We start from the raw sequence: 27,690 nt of genomic DNA, 5'->3' as shown, positions 1-27,690 counted from the left end.
TGCACTGGTGAAGGGGGTTTTTCTTGTTATGACAGTAACCCAAATATGATCATGTTACTTAAATAAAAAATATATTTAATTAAAAAAATGTAAGCTCCTGGAAGTTAATTTATTCACCTTCCCTTATCCCCACTAGCTTGGTACTCTCAGATCTATATTCTGGTATCTGAGGCTTATTATTAATTAATACTCTTCTGAACCCTTGATTTGTGTGTGTGTGTGTGTGTGTGTGTGTGTGTGTGTGTGTGTGTACCATAGATGAGTGAGATCATCCTATATTTATCTTTCTGCTTCTGGCTTATTTTGCTCAGCGTGAAACCCTTCACTTCTATTCAAGCTGCTGCAAACTACATGACTTTATTTTTTCTTGTAGCTCAATAGACACTTTAGAGGCACACACAGAAGAGATGCATTTTTGAAATTTAGGCCCAATTTAATCAAATATTTAAATCTTTCTCTATTATAAAATATTTGGCGGGGCTGGAGACATAGTACGGTAGGTAAAATACTTGCCCAGGTTTAAATCTTGCACCACATGTACCGTATTTGCCAGCGTATAAGACGACCCCCTAATTTTGCAGTTAAAACATAGATTTAGGCCTATATTCGCTGTATCAGACAGAACGTTCCTGTGCTGCAACTGTATGTACCACAGTGAGCCAATCACAACAAGCAAAGGTTCAAAGGTTATACTGTAATAGACTTCCTCTCTGACTTTGGCCAATCTGAGCAGACTTTTGACAGTGTAGATTCGGGTCCAGAACACTGTCTAATTTGCATGCATAAAAAGCCTGCTTGGATTGGCTGAGTCAGAGAGGCGGTCCAAGCAGCCTTGCATGATTGGTGCAGGATCGAGTTGGAAAATTTGTTTTGTGGCAATATTCAGACAATTTTCTTTTAGCGGCATATTGAAACATTTTTCAGAATATACTCGGTGTATGAAGACGACCCCTGATTTTCGGTTGACTTTTTTTGTTTCAAAAGTCGTCTTATACGCCGGAAAATACGGTAGTTCCTTGACCGCTCAGGAGTAATCCTTGAGAGCAGAGCTCTAGTAGGTCCTAGAGTAAGAGCTAAGCACCACTGGGTGTGGTCCAAAACCAAACCAAACCAAAACAAAACAAAACACCCTAGAAAATATTTTGTCCTTCCTTCCTTCCTTCCTTCCTTCCTTCCTTCCTTCCTTCCTTCCTTCCTTCCTTCCTTCCTTCCTTCCTTCCTTCCTTCCTTCCTTCCTTCCTTCCTCCCTTCCTCCCTTTCCTCTTTCTTTCTTTCTTTCTTTCTTTCTTTCTTTCTTTCTTTCTTTCTTTCTTTCTTTCTTTCTTTCTTCTTTCTTTCTTTCTTTCTTTCTTTCTTCTTCCTTCCTTCCTTCCTTCCTTCCTTCCTTCCTTCCTTCCTTCCTTCCTTCCTTCCTTCCTTCCTTCCTTCCTTCCTTCCTTCCTTCCTTCCTTCTTTCTTTCTTTTTTGTTTTTTTGGGGAGTCACACCCGGCAGCGCTCAGGAGTTACTCCGGATTCAAACCACTGTCCTTCTGCATGCAAGGCAAACACCCTTCGTCCATGCTATCTCTCCAGTCCCAAATTTTGTCTTTTTTGACAAGCACCACAATATACCAAGCTCTTTTATTCTATTGTTGTGTGCCAGAGATGGAATATACATATATATTAAGCATTTTACTGATGAACCACATTCAGGGTTTTAGCATTCTTTTATTTCCTAATTAACTGCTATGCTGTGTATAATAGCACTCACCCATGGAAACAGATCCTGGACCTCTGGCCTAGTTCCTCATACCCCTACTTTTGTTTTCATGATCCTTCTTTTCTACTAGCATTTCAGAGTGTCTTTATCACTCCAGAATCTCAAATTGTGGTGGGTGTGCTGGGATGTTAACTGCAATGTGAATAGCTGGATTGAGGAATATTGTCTTGTAGGGGCCCACTGAATGACATTACTTTTACAATAATTGTCACCAACTTTGCTCTCTAAACCATCTAATTTCCTCCATACTAGCGGTCTCCTATAATTTGTTAGTCAGTATCAGTAATTAAAACAGTATCATTTTGCTTAAGACTCAGTCTCATTGTTTTTCAGTGCCAATTCCAAATTTCACACAAAGCCACCCATGCCGTGTTAGCTGAGTGGAAGCTGGCTCTCCCAATGCAAACCCCACCCCCAAAGCAGAGGTTCCAACAAATTTCTTGGATTTGGGTGTAGAATCTGCTCTCTCCCCCAGAGTTCTCTTTCTGGGGCTTATTTTTCTAGTAGGCAGGAGGAAAGAGATGTTTCCTTACATGACTGCTCATTGGCTGTCCTCCTACTTGTGGTTCTTGAAATAAACAGCTGATGTTGATGGTAACCAGTCCCTGTCTCCTTCTGTTAGACCCTCTGCTCATCTAGCTTGAGTTTTGGTGTCGGATGAGGCAAACAGCACTCTGAGGTGAGATTACATTAGTGGTGGAAAGTACTGAACACCTGGAATCCTAGGGAAAGGTGAGTGGGCAGTGAGCTGAGGGCTGAATGCATTGGCCTGAAGCTGCAAAGGGATCTTCTGAAAGTCTGGGGTGGGCAGGGGAAGAGCAAGGAACTGATAGTTGCCTTTTCCCGATTCACCAAGAGGGACAATAAACACACACACACACAAACACACACACACACACACACACACACACTCACCTAGGCCAGCTGTTAAGACATTGATAGCCAGAGGGACAATAAACACACACACACACACACACACACACACACACACACACACACACACACTCACTCACTCACTCACTCACTCACTCACTCACTCACTCACTCACTCACTCACTCACTCACTCATCTAGGCCAGCTGTTAAGACACTGATAGCCAGAGCAGGTTATGCATGTGCCTGGGGGTAGAGAGGAAGTAAGCATTGTCTGACAACATATAAATTATATTTCAAGGTCTTCTGTGAAACTTCTCTAAAATCTATTTACAATGGCTCTCACAAGCTTCCTGCAAATAAGGCATCTAAAATGAAACATTTTTGGGAGCACAAATATGCCTGTTGAAGACAGTGTCTCCAGACCCTTCTGTGCTCAGGTCTTGGTTTGCTCCTGGGCTTCTACTAGGTTCTTTTGTGTAGGCACAGATGTCATAAACATTTTTAAGTTGCAAGGACAGGAAAAGGCATGCTGACCTTCACACCCCACCTGTGTCTTGTCTCTTGGTGCATCTGCTCCATCTCCTGTGCTTCCAATCTCATCAACCCACTTCCTCACCACTTCCTAACCTTAGTTCTTCAGGACATACCCAATTTTTCTTCTTGAAAATCATCTAACTTCTGTTCCTGTTGCTAATTTGCTTAGTTTTTTTATTTCCTGAGGTCCTTGAGAGAAAGGATCCAATGAGCTCACTTACCTTTAAACCTCAGGAGCTGGGTACCTGATCTCCCTTTGACTAAGGTCTTTGCTTCAGTTGGTGGGATTCACTGTGAGGACAGGAGGGGTACCTATAGCTGGGTACTTTAGAGGTACAAAGATTAAGGATGGATTAAGGATGTCTCCTCAGAACCCTAAGAGAGGTAGATCACCTTTCCAGGAAAATTTCCTTTCCAGGAAATCCTGACTCTGGTGCCATCTAGTGGGAGAAGGGCAAAATGTTGTGATCTGATTCAAAAGGAAAAGTTTGAAGGCCATGACAGAGACCAACTCCTCCATAGGCGGTGCAATTAATCTTTTTTGTTTGTTTGTTTGTTTTTTTTTTTGTTGTTTTTGGGCCACACCCGGCAGTGCTCAGGGGTCACTCCTGGCTGTCTGCTCAGAAATAGTTCCTGGGAGGCACGGGGGACCATATTGGACACCAGGATTTGAACCAACCACCTTTGGTCCTGGATTGGCTGCTTGCAAGGCAAACACCACTGTGCTATCTCTCCGGGCCCGTGGTGCAATTAATCTAACAGGAGACCTACACCCCACAACCCACTCTTGAAACTTTTGCTGGAACATGTCTCTCCACATCTTGCTCAGAGTGCCTCAGTGTCTGGAAAAGTCTTTGAGGCCCACATTCCTCCTTAGCCATTGAAGATCCAGAGATGGGTGGGTGTAGGGTAGGCAGGGGAAGGGAGGAAAATAGAATGGTGGGTCAGAACTTAACTTCACTCCCACCAAATAAATACTGAAAAGTTGAATAACGACTTATGTACTATTTACTTATTATACATCGTGCTTCCAGTTATTATCATCTGACTTAGTCCCACAGAAATCCTATGAGGTCAATACTGTTATTTACTCTTGTTTAAGGAAAGGCAAGGAAATTGCACAAATTGGCAAAAATTGCTGAGAAGACACCCGGTGCTTACAGGGATGGGCACCATGATGCTTTGATATCATGTCATCTGCTGTTTTCAGCTGCAAGACTAATGTACCCATGAATTTTAGCTGTTAGGTTTGCATCTCTTTTGAGGATAAAAAGTTAGCTATTTTAAAGGACACCCAATTGTATGACTAGCATTACCTAGTGCCTTGAAACTGATAGACCCTAAATGTGAATGTTTAAATAAAAGTAAAGAAATAGAATTATGGCATATTGCTGCTGATGTCCCACATGGTAGAGAGGAGTGTATTGGGAATTAGGATACTTAGATAATTCTGCCAAGTTCTGCCCTACCCCTCGTCTTCTATTAATTGGGCTGACTCATTAGCTTCTCCAGGACTCAGTTTTTTCATATGTAATCTATGATAACAATATCTTCTCTCTGTGTCATAGAACATTATGGATAGGGCCAGGAAATAGCATAGCGGTAGGGCATTTGCTTTGCATGCTCCCGACCCAGGACAAACCCAGGTTCAATTCCCAGCATCCCATATGGTCCCCCCTGAGCCTGCCAGGAGTGATTCCTGAGTGCAGAGCCAGGAGTAACCCCTGAGTGCTGTTGGGTGTGGCCCAAAAACAAACAAACAAACAAGAAACAAGAAAACCCAAAAAACAAAAAACAAAAACAAAGAACAGAACATTATGGATAGGGAAGAGCGAGACCAAGAATGAGGTTGCAATCAGGAACCAGAGAAATAATATCAATCACTAAACATATGCTTTATATGTGGAAAACCCAGGCTTAATCCCTAACACTACCCAATTACTGAGCTAGAGTTGTCTGTGAACATTTTTGGGTGTGCCCTGCCCCCAAAAGAATACAATTAAAATTACTCTAAAATGAAGTAGCTACAGCGAATTATTCTTAGATTGTATGGTTTCACATTTCTCGTTGACTTTAGAGAGGATGATGCAACAATCTGAATAAAAACAAAAAGGAGCTGGCAAGCCTTAAAAGGCAGCTATTTAATCCTGAGCATCCAATGTTTGTATCCAAACCTTGATTCTGTCCAGGGTCCCTCTGGAATCTGGCTAAATTATTTCCATGGGGAGTCCACAATTTCACATGGATAAGAATTTCACTGAGGAACTTTGTTTATAGTTTATTGCATAAGGGAATATAAATATATTTTTCTTACCCTTTCTACATATAGATAGTCAGGAAAGAAAAAGGTAAGTCCAGATGCTATTTCATATTTGGAAACAGCATTACTTCTTGGTGGGAATTCCAAATTTCTGGGAGTCAGAGAAGGCCTTTCTCATGGCATCCACTAGGTGGCATCCTATCCCCAACAGTTGCACAATCATACTCAGGGGCCACTGCTCCATAAAGGCCCTTAGAAGGCAGAGACAAATAAAGGAAACCATTTCTTTTTTTTTTTTTTTTTTCCATTTCTTGTATTTTATAATTGGGGAGACTAAGTTGGACATAGATACATGAGAACAGGTTCAAAGTTAATAAACAAGAAAGTTCAAGACAATAATGCAAGACTAAGGCACCCAAGAAAAAAGGGAGGTGGGAAAGTAGAACTAGCCAGAGGCTCAAAAACTCTGCTTGAATGTGCTGGAGGAAGCAAAATGGACAATGTGGAATTGAGTCTGAAATGTTGATGGGAGCTGAAATCCCTGAAAAGGTACTGACAGGACACCTCCCCTCCTCACAGTGTCAGGACTGGGTGTTCATAGAGGAAAAACTAAGCCCCCTAAACTTCTCCAGGCCTGTGTGATTGAGCTGAGTGAGGTGGAAGGTGAGAAGATGGTGGAGTTTAATAACAGCATGAGCTAATTTAGTATCTGCTGAGACTAGTGAATGTTGGGGCAGAATGTGTAGGAAGGCACGGGGTTATCAAGTCTTGGGAGCTATACAAAATGATCAGAACTAGCTTAATGGGCTAGAGTGTTGCATGCTGGATTCCACCCCCAGCACAATATTGCAAGGTTCTCTGAGCACTGCCAGGACTGGTCTTGAAGCACCAAGCTGGATATAATCCTTGGGCACTGCTGGATATAGCTCCCAAGTCCTCCTCCCCCCCCAGTATAAAGTGAAAAGGATAAATCAGAAGTTAAAGAGATTTTTTTTATAGGAGTGCCATGAGGGGTGTTCAAACACCTTATATATCCAAATATAATATATTAAAAGTCAACAAGAATTTGGAGAAACACAGGATAAATTGCTGTGCCCAATTAGTTTGTTTTTTTTTTTTTTTTTTTTTTTTTTGGTTTTTGGTTTTTGGTTCTTGGGCCACACCCTGTGACGCTCAGGGGTTACTCCTGGCTATGCGCTCAGAAGTTGCTCCTGGCTTCTTGGGGGACCATATGGGGCGCCGGGGGATCGAACTGCGGTCCGTCCTAGGCTAGCGCAGGCAAGGCAGGCACTTTACCTCCAGCGCCACCGCCCGGCCCCTGCTGTGCCCAATTAGTAAACCTATGTCTGGTGAATACTATGTCTTATCATATTAATTATTTATCCTATTAAACAATATTGTTTAGAATGAAGAAAAAACAATAAAAAAGTTATCCTGAATAGCTTTAGAAACTATTTTTTTTACCTATTTATATTTTTGTTTGTTTTCTGGACCACATCTGGCACTGCTTTAGATCTATTCCTGACATGGTATTAGTGCCAGTTGACCAAGCAGCCCAGAGAACCAAATCCTTGTCTTCTATATGCAGAGCAGGTGCTCAAGCTTGTTGATCTATCTTCCCAGGCAGGAAAACTATATTTTATTTTATATTTTAAGAAAACTATATTTTAACTAAATCCTCTCTATAATGCTAAGACAGAAAGAACACAAATACTATAATCTTTAGTCCATGTATTTCTCACAGAATATAGTATAATGACTGTTTTAGACTTCAAATTCGTTTGCTCAGTGTGTCATAGAAAGTCACAAAGTGTCCAAGGAGGTTTCTAGACAAAGTTTATTGGTAGTTTATGGTTCTAGTATAAGGGAGAACTCTTGGTGAACTAGTATCTTCTAGCTGGCTTGGTCACAGGTTTTGAGTTCCTTTACATTGAGGTTGAGAACATCTGTCTAATCAGGTAATTTTCATGTTCATTACCAGTTACACTTACCTCCAGTAACAGTGTTTAATTCATTAGTCTGCACATGGATGATTAGTTCCAAAGACTGGAGCACCATATTAGAGATGGTGCATGCCTACTGGAGATCAATGGGACACAGCTGTGTGAAGTGGGTTGCTTCAATCCTACTGACCCAGGAAGGTCAAATAGCAGACAAGCTGTTTAATATTGCACAAGCACCCGGACTAGAAATTTTCCTCTACCTTGAGAGGAGGGGGGTGGGATTCATAGTCAAAGGCTTGCTTAACTTGGTTTAAAGAATTTAATTTTTTTTCCATTGGACAGTATTGGCATATCAGACTATAGGTTAGGCAAGTTGTTTAATTGATTCTGAGAAAGTTATAGGTTGGGCTTCTTGATGGGAGTGAAGATCCAAATCCAGTTCCTGTTCTATCTCAATTCTGACATTAATTTATGAGTAGCCCAAGACTGAATAAATTACCAAACATGTTGCTGGTAATGAGAATGTGGTTAATCATTGTAGGAGAAAGTCATTATAGGTGAGGCTGGGAGAAGGGCTGAAATGAATCTTGTGGTGTTATGTTGGAATCAGAAACATCAGTAACCATTTTTGGACCTATGATTATGTGTATGAATATGTGTAAGTGTGTATGTGTGTGGGTGAGTATAATGATAGTTATTTCCTCTTTCTGACCCTGATTGAGACAGCAATAGGAGCAATGAACCCCCAGGTCTTGGTTTCTAAGCACAACTTTCCAATGAAAGAAGCAGGTTTCCTTGGAAAATTAGTTGACTCCAAAACTGTGGAAGAGAAAATGCAAAATACATAAGAATTATCTTTAATGCTCGGAAACAAGAAATTATTTTTTTTAAAGGATGAGGACATGCTGAAAAAACACAATAGTCAACCCATAGGAGCACCTAGTGGTCAAAAATAGAACAATTTGAAGATAAAAATACATGCCAGGGCTGTATTTTCATGTATATAAACATATATTATAAATTGACACTGTTCTATTCTGACATATGTAAGAAATCAATATATGAGGAAGGGAAAAGGGAAACTCATGGGACATATCAATAAACAAATACCATGGTAATTGTAGATAAGAGGCACCAATGGATGCCAAATTGAGTGGAAGCAAAGCTGAAGAGAAATAGGTATTTGTATGATCTCATTATCTCATTAAGATATTTCTTTTTGTTTGTTTGTTTTTATTTAAGATATTTCTTAATAGCCCAAGGGAAAATATTTTTTTCTGCAAAGATACTAAACATATTGCACTCATACCTTTTTTGACCAAGGTAAACATTACCAATAAAAAACCCATACCACATACCCTTGGAACAGATATATTGAGGATGACCTGTTACGCTAGTGGGATTCTTGCTAAAATGCAGCATCTTCCTTTACTTATAAAAAATATCAAACAAAACTAAACTGAAACATAACCTGAAAAATAACTCTGTCAAGGTTAATAGAGAGAGTGAGGGTCATAGCAGAGAAGAGCCTGAGGAGACTTGATGGTAAAATGATGATACTTGGAAGCATAAAAGGACATTAGTAAAAGCATTGTGCCAGCTTTAATTTCTTTATTTTGATTATTATACCAACATAGATTTTATAATAGTGGAATTTTGATAAACTAAACATGGGAACTCTGCATCAATTTTGTTGTTTTACTAACATCAAAAAATATGAAAAAAGTTTCATGCCTACATCAGTTAAGGCAGAACTACCCTGTGAGTTAAGAGGAAACATATTTTTGAGCTAGTGCTAATGTCATATATGCTCTTTATGTTCCCTAATTTAATTTTCCTGAATCCATGTGAGGGGAGCAGTGAACCTGTTATGGGCACAGGAAATAGAAACACACACAAATTCAGATAGCCACAGGGTAAAAGAAGGGCTAGAGTTCAAATGCTACTAGTTTTCAAAGGCAGACTCTCCCCACTCTCCATATGAAGAGTAGAGGCTGTGGAAAAGAATAGTACAACATATGGAGAAATGAGGTATGGGTTCCCAGAGGAAAGTGACCTTACCTTGAAATCCAGTCATTTTCCACATTAGAACAATGGGGAGCTTTTAAAATTTTAAATTTAGGACAACACCTGGTGGTGTTCAGGGCTTACTCCTTAGCTCTACAATCATGAATCACTCCTGGAATGACTTAGTGGGTCATCCTGGGTGCCAGAGATTGAAGCTGGGTTGATTTCATGCAAGACAAGCTTCCTACCTGATATCCATCTTATGGCTCTGGTCTGATCATGGAGAAGCTTTATTGATGATTGTTTCCTGGTCCTTGTCCTTAGAGAGTGGTTAAGTTGGTCTGAGCTGGGGTTTGGACATTGTATTTTATTTGTTTATATTTGGAGATGAGTTGAAGAAGGATTTGAATCTCTGTGCTCAGGGCCCACTCCTGGTGGTACCTGGGGGAACCCTAGATGATACAAGGGAATGACTGCGGTCAGCAGTCTGCAAGACAAGCACAAGTACTGTACCATTTCTCCAGTGTTGGGCATTGTATTTCAATGGTCTCTGCAAGGGATTTATGGTATAACCAGATTGAGGTATTTGTTTTCTTTTTTAAAAGAGCTTTGTTAATTTATGTAAAAAATGTTTGTTTTATGTTTGGGCCCCACCCAACAGTGTTCAGGGCTTACTCTGGTTCTGTCTCAGGGATCATATGTGATGCTAGGGATTTAACCAGGGTTGGCCATGTGCAAGGCAAGTGTATTTTCTTTTTTGGGGGGACCATACCAGGTGATGCTCAGGGATTACTCCTGGCTATGTGCTCAGAAATCGCTCCTGGTTTGAGAAGGGGACCATATGGGATGCCTGGGGATTGAACCTCAGTCCATCCTAGGTCAGCCTTGTCAAGGCAAATGCCCTACCGCTGCACCATAGCTCCGGCCCCAAGACAAGTATCTTACCCTCTGTACTATCTCTCCAGCCTTTGAAGAATAAAGCAATTATTTGATTTGCATTTTTATTACTGTTGTGATAGATGAAGATTATAGACTCTTAGTTTTTTGTTTTTTGTTTTTTTTTTTTTTTTTTGGTTTTTGGGCCACACCCGCAAGTGCTCAGGGGTTACTCCTGGCTGTCTGCTCAGAAATAGCTCCTGGCAGGCATGGGGGACCATATGGGACATCGGGATTTGAACCAACCACCTTAGGTCCTGGATCGGCTGCTTGCAAGGCAAACACTGCTGTGCTATTTCACCAGGCCCAGACTCTTAATTTTGATTGTTATCAAGGGTCATCTATTTGGTGGTGACACTAGAGACCCAATGATAGTGTTCAGAGTATGTGGGAAGTGCTAGGCAGGATTCAAAGTCAAGTTTTTATGCTTTTAAGGCAAATACTCAGCTCTCCTTGGCCTCTGAGTCTGGCCTTCTAAAGAGATTAGTGAACTCACTGTCCAGACACAAGCTGACCTCTGTCCAAGTCTGTTTTGTTTGTTTTTAGGCCACTCCCAGTGATCCTTAGGGGTTATTCCTGGCTCTGCGCTCTGTAGCACTTGGGGAATGGTTCTATATGGAGGAAATCAAACCAGGGTGGGCTGTGTGTGGGGCAACACTCTTGCTGCACTATTAGTCCTCCGTTACAAGTCTGAGCCTCCTTGCTGAGCAGAGCCTAGCTTAGCACAAAGAACAGGGAGCTGTGTCCCAGGTTGCTTTCTCTCTACTTCAACCCTCACATCTCCTGCCCAGAGTTCCCACGTTTGTTTCCCTTTGTTGGTGTAATAAGATATTCGACCCTGAGATGAGACTGACCAGCCTGCCTGTCCTCGGAAAAAGACCTGATGTCAGACAGTAAGAATTCAGACTGGAACATTCTGGCTCTGGTTCCATGGATGGTCTCCCTAACCGGTCTCTTTTGTGTGCCATGTACACTATGGTCACTGCTCTGCACTGGTGCATCAAGGCCTATTTAAAGCAGAAAATATGTCCATCAATGCAAAGGAAAATTTCATAACTATATGCGAAGTGAAATAAGGCAAGGGAGAGAGAGATAGACACAGAATAGTCTCACTCATCTATAGGATTTAAGAAAAATAAAAGATTATTGTAGTAACACCCAGAGACAATAGAGATGAGACTGGAAGGACTGGCTCAAGATATGAACACAAAGTGTGGTGAGTGCAATTAGAAAAATAATCACACTAACAACTATCATGTGGGGGAGGAGGGAGTTGGGGGGCATTGGTGGTGGGAATGTTGCACTGGTGAAGGGTTGTGTTCTTTTTTTATAACTGAAACCCAACTACAAATATGTTTGTAATTATGGTGCTTAAATAAATATATTATTTTAGAAATAAAGCAGAAAATAGCATCTGTCACCACCTGCTCTAAACTTTCAAGAGCTCCTCATCTTTCTCAAAATAAAATTCCAAATGTGGGGTCTGAGTCCCAGCCCAGCATCCGGTGAGACTTTGCTCCCTTAGCCTCTGCACACAATCCTACGTGGATTCCTCTGTTACCCTGGAAAGGCCTATCTCCAAGTGTCATATGCCTGGCTTACTGGTTCTGCAGGTGGCAACTCCCAGTCACACCTTCTCTGGAGATGTTTTTAGTGGACATCTCTACTTTTTCCTTTGTCACACATTAGTGCTTATTTGTAGAACTTTACATCACCTGCACCTACAATAGCAGAGGCTTAGGATATGGGCCAGATAGATGGTGGTGACTGCCCTTCTTGTGAGGGCTCTGGGTGCCTGGCTCCTTTAACCGGCCTCTGGAACTGTGTGTGTATATTTCTGAATCTTAGGTTTGTGAACTTCTGAATTGTGTGTGCACTTCTGAATTCTCTGGTTGTAACTTCTGAATTCTCTCTGTGTTCAGAGTTTATTGTTCTAAATTCTTGGTGTATTTTTGAATTCTCTGTGGTTTTTATTTATTTTTTAATTTTGTTGTGACTTCTGAATTATTTGTGAATTTCTGATTTCTTGGGGTATGTGCCTCTTCCAGATCTCAGGATGGCCTTTTCTTCCTTCTGTACCTCTGACTTTGCCTGTGATGAGGTGACCTCTGAACCAGCATCAGCTACCAGCCTTTGGACATAGAGGGAAACAGACTGAGTTCTTGGGATTCTTCAAGGGCCTCAAGATCAGTCTCTGGGGTCAACTGAGGTGTTGGATTACTCAGATATATCCTGGGAAGAAAAGGAACCCCCTAGGGGCCTTGCACGCAACCAACCTGGGTTTGATTCCTGGCATCCCATATGGTCCCCTGAGCCTATTGGGTGATTTCTGAGCTCAGATCCAGGAGTAACCCCTGAGCACCACTGGATGGGGCCCACAAACAAAACAAAACTAAAAAAAAAAAAAAAAAAAAAAAAGGAACTGCTAGTTTGTCTTAGAGCTGATGGAAGATCTAAGCTGTGAACTGGGGTATTAAAAGCTTATGATCTGTTTTATCCTTTAAGATTTTGAGGTTGGTGAAAACAACAAAGAGATTGAGAAGTGAGGAAGAGTTAGAAGCAGTGAGAGAAAACCCACATGTTTTATGGTGACTCTGAGTGGAGATTCTGGTGTCTCAGGGCGATGGGGGACAGTGTTCCCTTTTCCACCCGGTTAGTAGCACATGGAGTTTGGAGTGGATGGGCCTTCCGAGTCTGCACCGGCCTGGGGAGTGTCTTGGCTTCTGGAACCATCTGGTACTTGTGGGGGATGGGAAGTGAGCTAAAGGCACACCAGGCATTCTGGACTGACAGGAGAAGGCTGTAGAGGAAAATCCCTTCTGCTTGGTTGTTCCTAGCCTATCTTCCACCTCTCAAGACTCATTCACTATCTCTTCTTCCTTTACATGCTCTCCAAAGGCTACTGGGTATTGAGTAGTATTGTTCAATTCAAGAAACACAAACTTAAAAAGTTGCCCTGTTGGGGCTGGAGAGATAGCATGGAGGTAAGGCGTTTGCCTTTCATGCAAGAGGTCATCGGTTCGAATCCCAGCGTCCCATATGGTCCCCCGTGCCTGCCAGGAGCAATTTCTGAGCATGGAGCCAGAAGTAACCCTGAGCACTGCCGGGTGTGACCCAAAAACCACAAAAAAAAAAAAAAAAAAGTTGCCCTGTTATATATGAATTTCACTGTCCTATTTGTGGCAAGTTTCTTACCATGGTGGCCCTGCTGGCACTTGTCTCTATTGTCTCTGTATATTATTACCATACTATCTTTTTTTAAAAACTATTCTGCTGGGGCCGGAGAGATAGCATGGAGGTAAGGCGTTTGCCTTTCATGCAGAAGGATGGTGGTTTGAATCCCGGCATCCATATGGTCCCCCGAACCTGCCAGGAGCGATTTCTGAGCCTGGAGCTAGGAGTGACCCCTGAGTGATCACACACTGCCAGGTGTGATCCAAAAACAACAAACAAACAAACAAAAACTATTCCACTAATGAGTACAATCATTCTTTGTCTATCCCTCTCCCTCTGACTCATTTCGCCTCTCATAATACTCTCCATATCCATTCATGTCTAAGCAAATTTAATGGCTTCATTTTTCCTAACAACTGCAGAGTATTCATATAGATGTGTAGATGTACCACAGTTTCTTTATGCACTCTTCTGATCTTGGGCACTTGGATTGTTTCTAAATTCTGGCTATTGTGCAGCAAATAGAGGGGGAGTGCAGTTAGGACTGAGAAGAGACTACTATGATAACTGGAAATGATCATGCTGGACAAGAACTGGGTGCTGAAAGGCGATAAGGTGATAGACATGATATCCCTTCAGTAGCAACATTGCAAACCTCATTGTCTAAAAGCGAGGAAAAAGAGAGAGAAATAGAAAGAGAATGTCTACCCCAGAGGCAAGCAGGGGAGAGGGCAGGATGGAAACTGGGGACAATGATGGCAGTGCATTGGTGAAGGTTATTGTACATTGTATGACTGAAACTAAAATAAAAACCCAATGAACAACTTTGTAACCATGGTGTTTAAGAAAATAATTTAAAATAATATAAATTTCAGATAAATACTGATTTTTTTAAAACTTTATTTTTAAGGTGTAATATGTCCCAAATAATAAAACACTCATGGATACATTTAGTCTAAAACATTATTTACTGTATATCTGAAATTCAGGGTTTTAAAACATGTGTTTTGGGCCACACCAAAAACAAATTAAGGTGCAAAGAAAAACTACTAGTTTGGTGATCAGGGGTTGATCTTTTCATTCAGTGCTCTGGGGCCATGTGGTGCTGAGGATGGAACTCAGGTCTCTGGCATGCAATGCACATGCACTAGCCTTCTGTGCTATCTCCCCAGTTTGTTTTTGGGTCACACACAGGGGTTACTCCTGACTCTGCGCTCAAAAACTGCTCCTGGCAGGCACTGAGGACCATATAGGATGCTGGGATTTGAGCCACCGTCTCTCCTGGATCTCTGTGCTAGCTCTCTGGCCCCCCTAAAATAAATTTTTAATGGATCACAGAAGCATTAGCTTTTGAGGAGTGGCCACTGGACTCTACTTTTTGTCAGTATCACTCTCTCACACCATTTCACATATGGCTTGGGTGGGCTGCAAGAACACCCAGGAAGTGGGTTGAGACCCAACCTCATTTGTCTGCTTGCTGCTATATTGAATAATAGCAGAGAAGAGTTATTGATAGTCTTTACTATCTACAGTTTGTCAAGTGTTGCCTCAAACAAACTGTAGCTCGTTAAGGTCCAGTCTTTAAATTTTTTTGAGGAAAAAAATATCTTAGGAAAATGTCAGGATCAAAAAATTAACCATGAACCCTTTCCAAATTGTACAGGCCGCCTGATGCCAGCCATCTAATTAGTGCCCTGTTAAGAGAAAAAAGAATGAAATAGATACATTCACATAGATTTAGATTGTTTGGGTTGTTTCACTATAACCAAGTGCTCTCAGCTTCCCAGATTGTGCAAGTAAATGGGTATAGATTAACAAATGCAAGTGAAAAGTCACTTTTTACTGAAGTGTCCAAAGGACTGCTGGTTTCTAATCAGAGACCCCTTGTCCTAGGTGCTTCTGAGGGATCCCAGTGCAGGTACTTTCCAATAGTTCTCATATTAGCCCACAAGCTCGTTTCCAGTTCTGGCCCCATCTCCACCACTCCCCAGCATCTGTCTTTGCAGTTACTTGGGGTGCCTGCACCCTCACTAAAACTGTATTCCAGAGCAGCTGCCAAAATGAACAAAACTCATAAGTGGAGGGGCATGTGCAAAATGGGGGCACCGTCCCTTTCCATCCCCTGAGCCATTAGTGACCTTGCCATCCAAAGGCACAGCCCCTGGTGCATTACAGCTAGCTCCTACCTGCTCTGAGGAGCAAGTACTGTATCTTGTACCAAGAAGCTTCTACACAACATCTAACTAAATAACTTTTATTTTTATTTTTTAAAAAAATTGTGCTCATTTAAAAATAGAGCTGCTGTTCACATTTCATTTTTTTTTCTCTAGAAACTTCAATTACAAAAATAACTGGGACATAAATGGGTACAAAGGATCAGAGTAGCGTGGAGCAAGCAAATGAGAGGAACAGCCCCACTGGTGATTTCTAATCTAGAATCAAGTACGAGTTGATAGCTTTGCTCCTCAGATTCTTCATCTCCTCCATCACCTTTTCTCCCACCTTCTCCAGGGGCTGAGCTTGATCTTTCGCATCCCTAAATAGCAAAAGAAACAAGGACATCTGGGGTTAGAAAACCCATGTCTCTCCCTGGCGCCCTCTGCTGGATGCAGGATTATCCCTGACAGCTCAGTGAAAGTGGGAGGAATGATTAAATCAAGCAAGTCTTTGCAACGTGGATGGAATTTAAATGACGTAAATCAGAAGAATAAGCACAGGATGATTTCATTTGTATGGGGTAGTTAGAATAATTTCATGAATCAGTACAGTGGCTTAAAGGGGGAATACTTAGATAATAGGAAAAACGGAAGAGTGGAGGACAGGGAGAGAAAGTCAAATGAGAAATATTGAGGAGTGGGGGTTAGAGATTCGGGCACAACAGTGGTGTTAAGGAAGGACAGAGTTAAATATCCAAACCACAGAGTCAACAACGCTGAAATCATGAGGCCCAAACTTTAACAACTAACCTTAAAAAAATTGCTTATTATGATGGCAGGATGTGATAGGGAGTTATGAGAGAGAACCTAAGAACATTGATGAGGGGAAGTTGTGTATTGGTGGTATTGGTGGTATTGGTGCTGGAACATTGCATGTCTAAAGATCAACTATTAATAACTTTGCAAATTATGGTGCTTTATTTAAAAAATTTATTCACAATTATGCCTCTGAAAATCAAGTACTTTAGAAATAACTAAAGAGATAAAAGATCTATACAAAGAAAACTATAAAACACTAAACTTCAAGAAATAAAAGAGGGGCCCGGAGAGATAGCACAGCGGCGTTTGCCTTGCAAGCAGCCGATCCAGGACCAAAGGTGGTTGGTTCGAATCCCGGTGTCCCATATGGTCCCCCGTGCCTGCCAGGAGCTATTTCTGAGCAGACAGCCAGGAGTAACCCCTGAGCACCGCCGGGTGTAACCCAAAAACCAAAAACCAAAAAACAAAACAAAAAAAGAAAGAAAGAAAAGAGAATATGAGGAAATAGAAACACAATTCCCTGAGAGAATTATATTATCAAAATGTTAATATCCCCCAAAGCACTATACCAATTGAGTACATGACATTTTTCAGAGAAATAGATCAAACACTTGTGAAATTCATATGGGACAATAAACCCCATAGATAATGCAATCTTTTGAATAAAGAAGATTGGAGGTTTCATTTTCCCCAACATCAAATAAAGTGGTAGTAATTAAAACAGCATGGTACTGAAATAAAGAGAGATCCGTAGATCAGCGAAATCAAGTTGAAAATCCTTAGGCAAACCTTAAGGTGCATGATCAGTTAACCTTTAATAAAGGAGCAAAAAATATGATGTAGAGCAAAAAATAAAGGCTCTTTAACAAGTGGTGGTGAGATAGCTGGTCATTTACATGCAAAAATGTAAATTCAGACTTCTCTCTAATGCCATGCACAAAAATCAAATCAAAATAAGTTAAAAGCTTTAATATCAGACCTAAATTTACAGGTACATAAAAGGAAAAGTAGGCAGAATTTTCTATGATATTGAAGCTAAAGGTATCTTCAAGGGCGAAACATCACTGACCACGTAGTGGAAGCAAAGATAAGCAAATGAAACTACATTAAGTTAAGAAATTTTTGTACCTCAAAGGAATAGATGACCAGGATGAAAAGACTGCCAACAAAGGGGGCTGGAGCAATAGTACAGTAAGTAGGGCATTTGCCTTGCATATGGCTGACCTGTTTGATCTCCAGTATCCCATATGGTTCCCAGAACCTGCCAGGAGTAATATCTGAAGGCAGAGCCAGGTGTAATACCTGAGCATCATCAGGTGTGGGCTCAAAACAAAAATAATAAAAGACTGCCCACAGACTGGGAGAAATTATTTACCTAACATCTGATAAGGGTTTAATATCAAAGATATATAAGGCACTGGTCAAACTTTAAGAGAAAAACAATCCAACCCTATATAAAAATGGGGAGAAGAGATGAACATTAACTTCCTTGATGAAGAAATAGAAATATTTTTCTGCCAAAAATTTTTTTTGTGGGGCTGGAGAGATAGCACAGTAGTAGGGCGTTTGCCTTGCATGTGCTGACCCAGGAGGGACCCGGTTTCTAATCCCAGCATCCCATGTGGTCCCCCAGCCTGCCAGTGGTGATTTCTGAGTGCAGAGCCAGGAGTAAACCCTGAGCGCTGCCGGGTGTGGCCCCAAAACCAATCAATCAATCAATAAAGTTTAAAAAATATTTTTGTGCCAAACGACTCATGAAAAAATGCTCTGCATCACTAATCATTAGGGAGATACAAATCAAAACAATAAAATATCCTCTCACAACACAGAGACTGCTACACATCAAAAAGAATAAGAACAACCAATGCTGGTGTGGAAGCAGGGAGAAAGGAGCTATTTGTGGGAATGTCAACTTGTCCAGATTTTCTGGAAAACAATATAGATATTTATCAAAAACAAGAAATTGAGATTAGCAACTTCACTTCCTGGAATATAACCCAAGGACACACACACACACACACACACAAGACAGAGAAAAACTTTTGTACCCTTATGTTTCTTGCAGTACAATATCCAAACCTGGATATTATACTATCCACAGCAGCCAAAAGCTGGAAACAACCCAAGGGTCCAAGAATAGATGACTAGGTAAAGAAATGATGGTACATATACACAATGAAATATTACTCAGTCATAAGATAAAGTCATGTAATTTGCTGCTACGTGGAGGAACCTGGAGAGTACCTTACTGAGTGAAGTTAGTCAGAGGAAGAGAGACTGACACAGAATGATCCCTTACATGCAGGATATAAAGAAATGTAATTGTGGAATAACTACTACCCAAACACATTAGAAACAAAGAACATGAAAACCAGTATTTAGTAGAAAACCATTGAGGCTGCTGGGGGATAGGACAGGGAGGGGCCAATGCCTACTGTAAAGGGAAGTGTTCAGCCAGGAGAAGGTGGTGCTGAAAGGTAGTAAAGTGTTATGCATGAAACCTTATCAGTAACAGTATTGTAAACCATACTGCGTAAACTTATTTAAAAAAAAAAACCCTCCTCTCATAGAAGCAGAGTGATGGGTGGGAGGCAAATAGGGTTGGGGATCATTAGTGAAGGGATTGGTGTTGAAACATTGTATGCCTGAAACCCAATCATGAATATCTTTGTAATTTCAAAATGTCTAAAAATGTACAGGTTGTTAACTTTGAATTCAATAATTACTTTTATTCTATTCCTGGTATTCCTTCACTATGTTTTCCAATTTGGGGGGGGTCACACCCAGCAGCTCTGCACTCAGAAATCATTCCTTGCAGGCACAGAGAACCATACGGGATGCTGGGATTTGAACCACCATCTATCCTGGGTAAGCCACTTGCAAGGGAAATGCTCCACTGCTGTGCTATCTCTCTGGCCCCTGCTTTCTAATATTTAATAATAAAAAATATTCTTTAAAAATTATACCTTGAATTTCACATTTATAAGAGAGGTAAAGGAACTGTAGGGGATTATCCACAAAAATATAATTCAAAATTATTATTTTTTTTTTGCAGACTGATGATAATGCGTGACTAGCTACTGGGCTCTTAAAGGGGAGACAGAGAGAAGAAAAAACATATATGAGTCTGGAGGGATAGCACAGAGGTAGGGTGTTTGCCTTGAATTCGGCCAACCTGGGAGGGACCCAGTTTGATTTCCAGCATCTCATATGGTCCCCCAGCCTGCCAGAGGTGATTTCTAAGCACAGAGCCAGGACTAATCCCTGAGCACCACTGGATGTGGGCCAGAAACTAATCAATTAATAAAATTCAAAAAAAAAAAGAAGAAGAAATATTTACTAAATGTTTACTTCACGCCAAGCAACCAATTAATGCCTTTAGATTGGCACTTCAATCAGTCCCCAAAACTGCCTGTGAGAGATTTTATTTTTTTCCTGTGACAAATGAGGAAACTGAGGCCCAGCTACAGAGGATCAGTAAGTTGGAGAGTGTCCTTGTAATATATGATGGAGCTAGAATTCAGGCCCAGGTTCATATGTCTGCAGAGTCTGATTTCTTACATTAAACAAAATTCTTTCATCTATTACTTAAAAACTATCACAGCTCTGAAATGAAATGAAATAAAATGACAACAAATGGAAAAATTGAATTCAGTTGTTAACTACTTGACAACACCTTTAAAGGAATATCATAGTATAGAAATTAAACATACATCTAAATAGTTACAGCATTGGAAACCTGTCTCTTTTGAGTCTGAGATATTTAGATTCTGACAACATGGGGATTCTACCTCATCTAGTACAGATTTGGTTCCCAGAATACCTTTCCTAAGACTGACAACATCTACTTACTTCTCCCTTTTGGAGTCCTTGTCATCCAGGATATGGAATTCTGATTCTATCATTCTTGGCACTAATGTAATTTCCATATTTTGGTCACAGAGCTCTCTAAAAAGGAATAAACATGGTTAACAGAATGTTTTTTTCTTCCCTGAATAGGGGAGAAACATTGTGATCATTTAGGAATTTATTATGCAGTTCTTGTGGCTTTTCACATCAGTCTGCCTCCTTTTGTTGCTTTTTGTTGCTTATGTTAAGGGAGCATAAAGCTGATTAATTGCCCACCACTCATAAATAATTGGAAGGAGAGTGAAGAAACAGTGTTTTAACTGGGATTACAAAATCCATATTCTTTCCAAGCACTCATAGAGTGTTCACTGCATTGACCATACATTGCTTAATGTATGGTCATAGAGAACCCTGAATGGTTTTAATCACTCAGAATATGTCCTGTGCCACAATGGAATTGGAATAGAAATAAATAACAATGGAAAATAAAACTATACCAGATTTAGATTTTATTTTAACAATAATCTGGGGGAAGAATAATGAAAAAGCCAGAGGTTCTTTTCTTGTTCTCTGCTGTCATTTAGAGTGGACTTCAGCATGACCTTTCTGGAAAAGGCATTGTACATCCTAGGATCTCTTACAATAACTGACCCCTGCTATTGCAGTACATGAGGAATCAAAAACGTAAGTGAATAAACTTTACTAGGTGGCAGATTTGATCATGGGTCATAATTATGTTATTTCATGGCAAAACTGAGTCACTACATATATGTAGTAAAAGCAAAGATTGTATAAGAAAAGCAAGATTGTATAAGAAAGACACACACTTATTCTGTACTGTGGTTCATGGTTTAGAAGCGATGGATCACAGATACTCATATTCTGTCAGTAAATGCCTAGTGAAATTCATGTCTGAGTTTCAGGGGAAACTTGCAAGGGATACCTTGAGCTTCAACAATAAACTATGTCATAATAACTCAACACAGCTCAGTGCTTCAAAGTTTGGAACTGCCAATAGGAACGCTGCTCAAGTATGAGAACAAACGAGGATAACAAACGAGGATAAAGCAAAGTACCCTTGGAAATTGCAAACGTTGTTCCCACCCTTTTCTCCTGAAGCTTAACCTGCTCTACGTGAATCACTAATCTGGTGCTTTGCATACATTTCTTATTAGCAGTTTCCTCGTGCAAGACCTCATTGTGGACCCTAAATGAATTGCTAGGTAAGTGTTGTGCCTGAAACATCTTTACTGCTTGATAAATGCCAGTTATTAACACTCCTATCCTCCACCTTGCATCAGCTCCTTCTACTTTGGGAATTCCTCTGATGTAGGTGCTATTTTGTTGGCTTGTTTGCTTGCTTTGGGGCCATACCTGATGGTGCTTGGAGGACCAAGCTGTGCCAGGTACTGAGATTGGTTTTGTATCTGCAGATGATTCATTCAGCTCTTGGTGAGAGTTCTCTGACACTAGAGTGGTATTTAATATACCTATTTAAAGATAAAGTCACAGTGGGGCAGGGTTGGCAGCTCAGTGGTAGAATGTATGACTTTATGTTTAAAGCTTGATCTCCAGCTTTCCAGTACTCTCCCCCAATCCCCATTTTGTGATAGAATGCATGCCTCAATGAAGAGAAAACTGTATCACGATAGGCCAAATATCAAGGCAGAATGAAGAAGTTAACTATATTTTGGTCTGCTAAACATCTTCCGAGCAGGTACAATCATACAAAAACATTGTTTTTGGACATCAAAAAGATGAGGGTCAAGTTGCTCAGGATAGAGCATTCTGAAGAACTAACCTTAGACAGTAATTTGAGCAAGAAGACACTTCAGTCTCTTTGCTCACACCAGGATCTCGACCTCTGAACACTTAAGTATTGCCTAGTATCACTGCATGGAGGAAGGTTTTAGAAGAGCAGGGTGTATAGCTGAGATGTTTAGAAATTCACACATTGCATATAAAATGTTTACCTTTAAAAATATTATGATTGGGGCAGGAGAGATAGCACAGCGGCAATGAGTTTGCCTTGCACATGGCCGACCTGGGACGGACCCCAGTTCGACTCCTGCATCCCATATGTTCCCCTGAGCCTGCCAGGGGGAATTTCTAAGCAAAGAGCCAGGAGTAACCCCTGAGCGCTGCTGGGCGTGGCCCCAAAACAAAACAAAACAAAATATTATTATTTTGGTTTTTGGGCCATATCCAGTGGGACAAAGGGATTACTCCTGGCTTTGTGCTTAGAGATCACTCCTGGAGATGCAAGGGAGACCACATGTGGTGCGAGGATTGAATCTAGGTCAGCAAAAGCCCTACCAGTGGTGCTATCTCTTCAGCCCCACATGTAAAACTGTTTAAAAGGGGATAGCAACATGAGAGTAAAAGTTATATTATCACTGTGAATGCTCTCCTGTAATTTCAATTAAAGTACTTTGGCTTGGGGCTTTGATTTCTTTTTTTTTTAAATATCTTTATTTAAACACCGTGATTACAAATATGACTGTAGTTGGGTTTAATGTCACTCTACAATCTACTTAAAATTTCAACCTCTAACCAAAGTTCACATGACCACTGAAAACTTGCAACTCATTTAGTTCTGCCTCTGCTCTCTTTCCTCTTGGGTTCCTGGAGAACCTACAAATATAAATCTATAATAGACTGTTTTTTTCTCCTTCTTTCCTCAATTTTATGTTTTTCATATCTTACTGCTCCCAAGTAGGGTTACTTTAACTTTTAAAGGAGACCTGAAGTTAGCTCTCTTGCTAATGGATTATTGGCTATGAGCAAATAAGCTTGTTTGCCTTAGTATGCCTGTTCTAGTTAGTAGAGTCCTTTTCAGCTAAATTTCTTCTTTGATCTTGCTTCAAGCTTCTATATTTGCCATTTTAATTATAACATGTCTTGGTGCTCTTATCTTTGAGTTTATTTGAAACTCTTTGAGCTTCTTGCATCTGTGAATATGCCTTAATCTTTAAATCAATAAAGTTTTTTATGCTTATTGTGGACTCTAAGCTCAGGAATCTCACCCTATAGGACTTGGGGGCCCATCTGGGGAACGATGATTTGAACCCAGGTTGGCTGCATGCAAGGCAAATGCCCTACTCTCTGTACCCTCGATTGGTAGAGTTTTCAGCAATAATTTCTTTAATTGTTGACTCATTACTTTTTTTCTCCCCTATGACTTGATTGCTTTTTTCTCTCGAAATTGTCTCAATGGTCTTTAATATTTTATTCATCTGTCTTTAAATTTTTTAAAAATAATATTTTAATTAAATCACCATGAAATACAGTTAAAAGTTGTTCATGATTGAGTTTCAGTCATACAATGTCCAACACCTGTTCCTTCACCAGTACACTATTTCCCACCACCAAAGTCCCCAATTTTCTTCTTGCCGTCCCCTAGCCCACCTCAATGATAGATACTATTTCTCCTCTTCCTTTTCCTCCTTCTCCCATACTTCCCCTCCTTTTTCTTCCTCTATGTTTCTCAGTCTTTCTTTCTTTTTTCCTTTTAGAAGGAAACTTACTGAAAGGATATTATGCTCTTGTCCCAGAGCAATCAGTTTCCAACCTCTCATTGTCACAGTGATCTCTTCTCTGTCGCTACCTAACTGCACTCCTCTGGTCATTGTAACAAGCTACCTACCATGGACCAGTCCTTCTAGCCTTTGTCTTTATTGTCTTTTCAGTATTATTACCATACAATCTTGTTTTACAAGTGTCCATATACTCACATTTAAGTGTAACAATTCTATGTATATCTTTTCCCCTCTGACTCAATTCACTTAGCATAAGATGCTCCCCATATCCATCCACATATAAACAAATTTCATGACTTTCATTTTTTCTAACAGCTGCTTAATATTCCACTGTGTAAAATGCACCACAGTTTTTGTAATTTTAATAATTTATTTAAGGACCATGGTTACAAGCATGTTTTGTAGTTGGGTTTCAGTTATAAAAAAGAACACCCCCCTTCACATATGCATCACTTCCCACCCACCAATGCCCCCCATTGCCCTCCTCCCCCACCCCCTGTCTGTATTCAAGACAGGCATTCTATTTCTCTCACTCACTACAATTGTCATGATAGTTGTTAGTGTAGTTATTTCTCTAACTGAATTCACCACTCTTTGTGGTAAGCTTCATATTGTGACTAGTCCTTCCTGCTCTCATCTCTATTGTTTCTGGGTATTATTACAATAATTTTTTTTATTTTTCTTAAAACCCATAGATGAGTGAGAATATTCTGTGTCTATCTCTTTCCCTCTGACTTATTTCACTCAGCATAATAGTTTCCATGTCCATCCATTTATAGGAAAATTTCATGACTTCATCTCTCCTGATGTCTGCATAGTATTCCATTGTATATATATACTACAGTTTCTTTAGCCATTCATCTGTTGTCAGGCATCTGGATTGTTTCCAAATTCTGGCTATTGTAAATAGCACTGCAATGACTATAGGTGTGTAGAAAGGCATTTTTATATTCCTAGGGTATATCCCTAGGAGTGGTATAGCTGGATCATATGGGAGCTCAATGTCCAGTTTTTTGAGGAATCTTAACATTGTTTTCCATAAAGGCTGAACAAGATGGCATTCCCAATTCCCAGCAGCAGTGAATGAGAATTCCTTTCTCTCCACATCCCACCAGCGCTTATTGTTTTTTTTTTTTTAGGTCATACTCAGGGGTTACTCCTGGCTCTGGACTCAGAAATCACTCCTGACAGGTTCTGGGGAACCATATGGGACACCAGAATCTAACCAAGGTTCATCCAGGGTTGGTCACTTGAAAGGCAACTGCCCCACCACTGTGTTATCTCTCCAGTCCACACTTATTGTTCTTGTTCTTTGTGATGTGTGCCAGTCTCTGTGGCATGAGATGGTACCTCACTTTTGTTTTGATTTGCATCTCTCTAATGATTAGTGATGTGGTGAATTTTTTTCTGTGTGCCTTTTGACCATTTGTAGTTCTTCTCTGAGGAAATGTCTGTTCATTTCTTTTCCTCATTTTTTGATGAAGTTAGTTTCTTTTCTTGTTAAGTTCTGACAGCACCTTGTATATCTTCGATATTAGTCCCTTATCTAATGGGTATTGGGTGGATAGTTTCTCCCATTCTGTATTTCCCTTTGGATCCTAGTCACAATTTCCTTTGAGGTGCAGAAACTTCTCAGCTTAATACAGTCCCATCTGCTTATCTCCTCTTCCATTTATTTGGAGAGTGATGTTTCCTCCTTGAAGATGCCTTTAGTCTCAATATTATGGAGTGTTTTACCTACGTGTTGTTCAATATACCTTATGGTTTTGGGTCTGATATCAAAGCCTTTAATCTTTTGACCTTTGTGTGTGGTATTAGTTGGAAGTCTGAGTTCACTCTTCTGCATGTGGCTGACCAATTGCCCCAATACCACTTATTGAAGAAGCTTTCCTTGCTCCATTTCGCATTTATTGCTCCTTTATCAAAGATTAATTGTATGTCTGGGGAACATCCTTTGAATCTCAAGTCTATTCCATTGATCTGAGGGTCTGTCTTTATTTCAATGCCATGCTGTTTTAATGACTATTGCTTTGTAACACAATTTTAAAGTTGGGGAAAGTGATGCCACCCATCTTTTTCCTAAGGGTTGCTCTAGCTATTCATGGGTGATTATTATTCCAAATGAATTTCAGGAATGTTTGATCCACTTCTTTGAAGAATGTCATGGTATCCTTAGAGGAATTACATTAAATATGTACAATGCTTTGGGGAGTATTGCCATTTTAATGATATTAATACTCCCAATCCATGAACAGGGTATGTGTTCCATTTTTCTTGTGTCCTTTTTTATTTCTTGAAACAGTGTTTTGTGTAGTTTTCTTTGTTTATGTCTTTCACTTCTTTAGTTATGTTGACTCCAAGGTATTTGAGCTTTCTGTGACACTATTTTGAATGGGATTTTTTTTAAATATCCATTTCTTCTCTCTATATTTGTGTATATAAGAGGCCATTGGTTTTTGTGTGTTAATTTTGTAGTCTGCCACTTTGCTATATGAATCTATCGTTTCTTCTAGAAGATTTTTGGTTGGAGAGTCCTTTAGGGTTTTCTAAATATAGTGTCATGTCATTCTCCAAACAGTGAGAGCTTTGGGCGCAGCTTTGGAGGCCATGTCTCTTTTGTGGCCTCTATCATGCATGGGCAGGCAGATATGGTTTGTTGCTTTCCCATAGATTAGGGTGTGCCTGCTCAGGCTTGGGTGACATTTGTGCCCTTCTTCTTCATGCTCTATTTGCTTCTCTTTTAGATGGTTTCATGAATCTTGTTTTCAAGCACAAACACATTGATTCATTCCCTGGCTTCTATTACTTTGCTGCTAAATCCATCTATTATGATTTTTTGTTTTTTTTTTGTTTGTTTTGTTTTTTCAGGCCACACCCATTTATGCTCAGGGGTTACTCCTGGCTAAGGCACTTAGAAATTGCCCCTGACTTTGGGGGGGACCATTATGGGACGCCGGAGGGATCAAACCGCGCGGTCCCTTCCTATGGCTAGTGCTTGCGAGGCAGACGACCTTGCTCTAGCGCCACCTTGCTGGCCCCCACTATTATGTTTTTTTGTTCACCTATTATGTTCATAAATTCAGTGACTCCTGATTGCAGTTTTCTTTTTTTTTTCTTTTTTTCTTTTTTCTTTTTGGTTTTTGGGCCACACCCGGCAGTGCTCAGGAGTTACTCCTGGCTGTCTGCTCAGAAATAGCTCCTTGCAGGCACGGGGGACCATATGGGACACCGGGATTCGAACCAACCACCTTTGGTTCTGGATTGGCTGCTTGCAACGCAAACGCCGCTGTGCTATCTCTCCGGGCCCTGATTGCAGTTTTCTTATATTCTCTTACTTTCTCTTTTTTTGTTGGAATTATCTTCTATTGTTTTCCTCAATTCAGTGCATTGCCATATATTGTAAATACCTTTGATGTCTTTTTTCAAGAGGTATATTGTATACTCAGGACCTTTCCACCTTTTCTATTTGGAAATTTAGTGTTTGTGGGCTCCTCTGCTTCTCATGGTTTGGGGCACATTGAGACTAGGAGTCACTAGTGTCTATGTGGCAATTTAGAGTTCACTTTGGGAACTGCACACAGAGCTGTGGGACTGTTTGTATTGCTTTGAACCACTGCTGAGACTGCATTGCAGACTAGAGTTGTTCCCCAAGATTTAGAGTTTCTGGTGCCTCACATTGGCTTTGTTGCTACAATTCTTAAATCTGGGCAGACACACAAAACTAGTGATCTGTTGTTTTTGAAGCAAACATTCTGTTCCTTTCTGACTCTAGGAAAATGCCTGCATTTAGATGTAGTAGTGAATGGGAGAGTGTTGGCTTCTCTCTTCACCTGGGATG

At 40.4% G+C, this 27,690-nt stretch overlaps 1 protein-coding gene across 1 annotated transcript in view; it reads right to left on the bottom strand.

Moving 5' to 3' along the window:
- Window positions 1-15,916: 15,916 nt before the first annotated feature.
- CFAP221 (cilia and flagella associated protein 221) overlaps window positions 15,917-27,690 on the bottom strand; it is a 101,276-nt gene continuing 89,502 nt past the window's right edge. Inside the window, 2 exon segments of the mRNA XM_049773140.1 lie at window positions 15,917-16,025; window positions 20,317-20,412. Of these exon segments, the coding sequence (XP_049629097.1) occupies window positions 15,917-16,025; window positions 20,317-20,412 (205 nt within the window).

Source organism: Suncus etruscus, chromosome 5, assembly GCF_024139225.1.
Source record: "Suncus etruscus isolate mSunEtr1 chromosome 5, mSunEtr1.pri.cur, whole genome shotgun sequence".
NCBI lineage: Eukaryota > Metazoa > Chordata > Mammalia > Eulipotyphla > Soricidae > Suncus > Suncus etruscus.
This window is presented reverse-complemented; position numbering and strand designations above follow the sequence as displayed.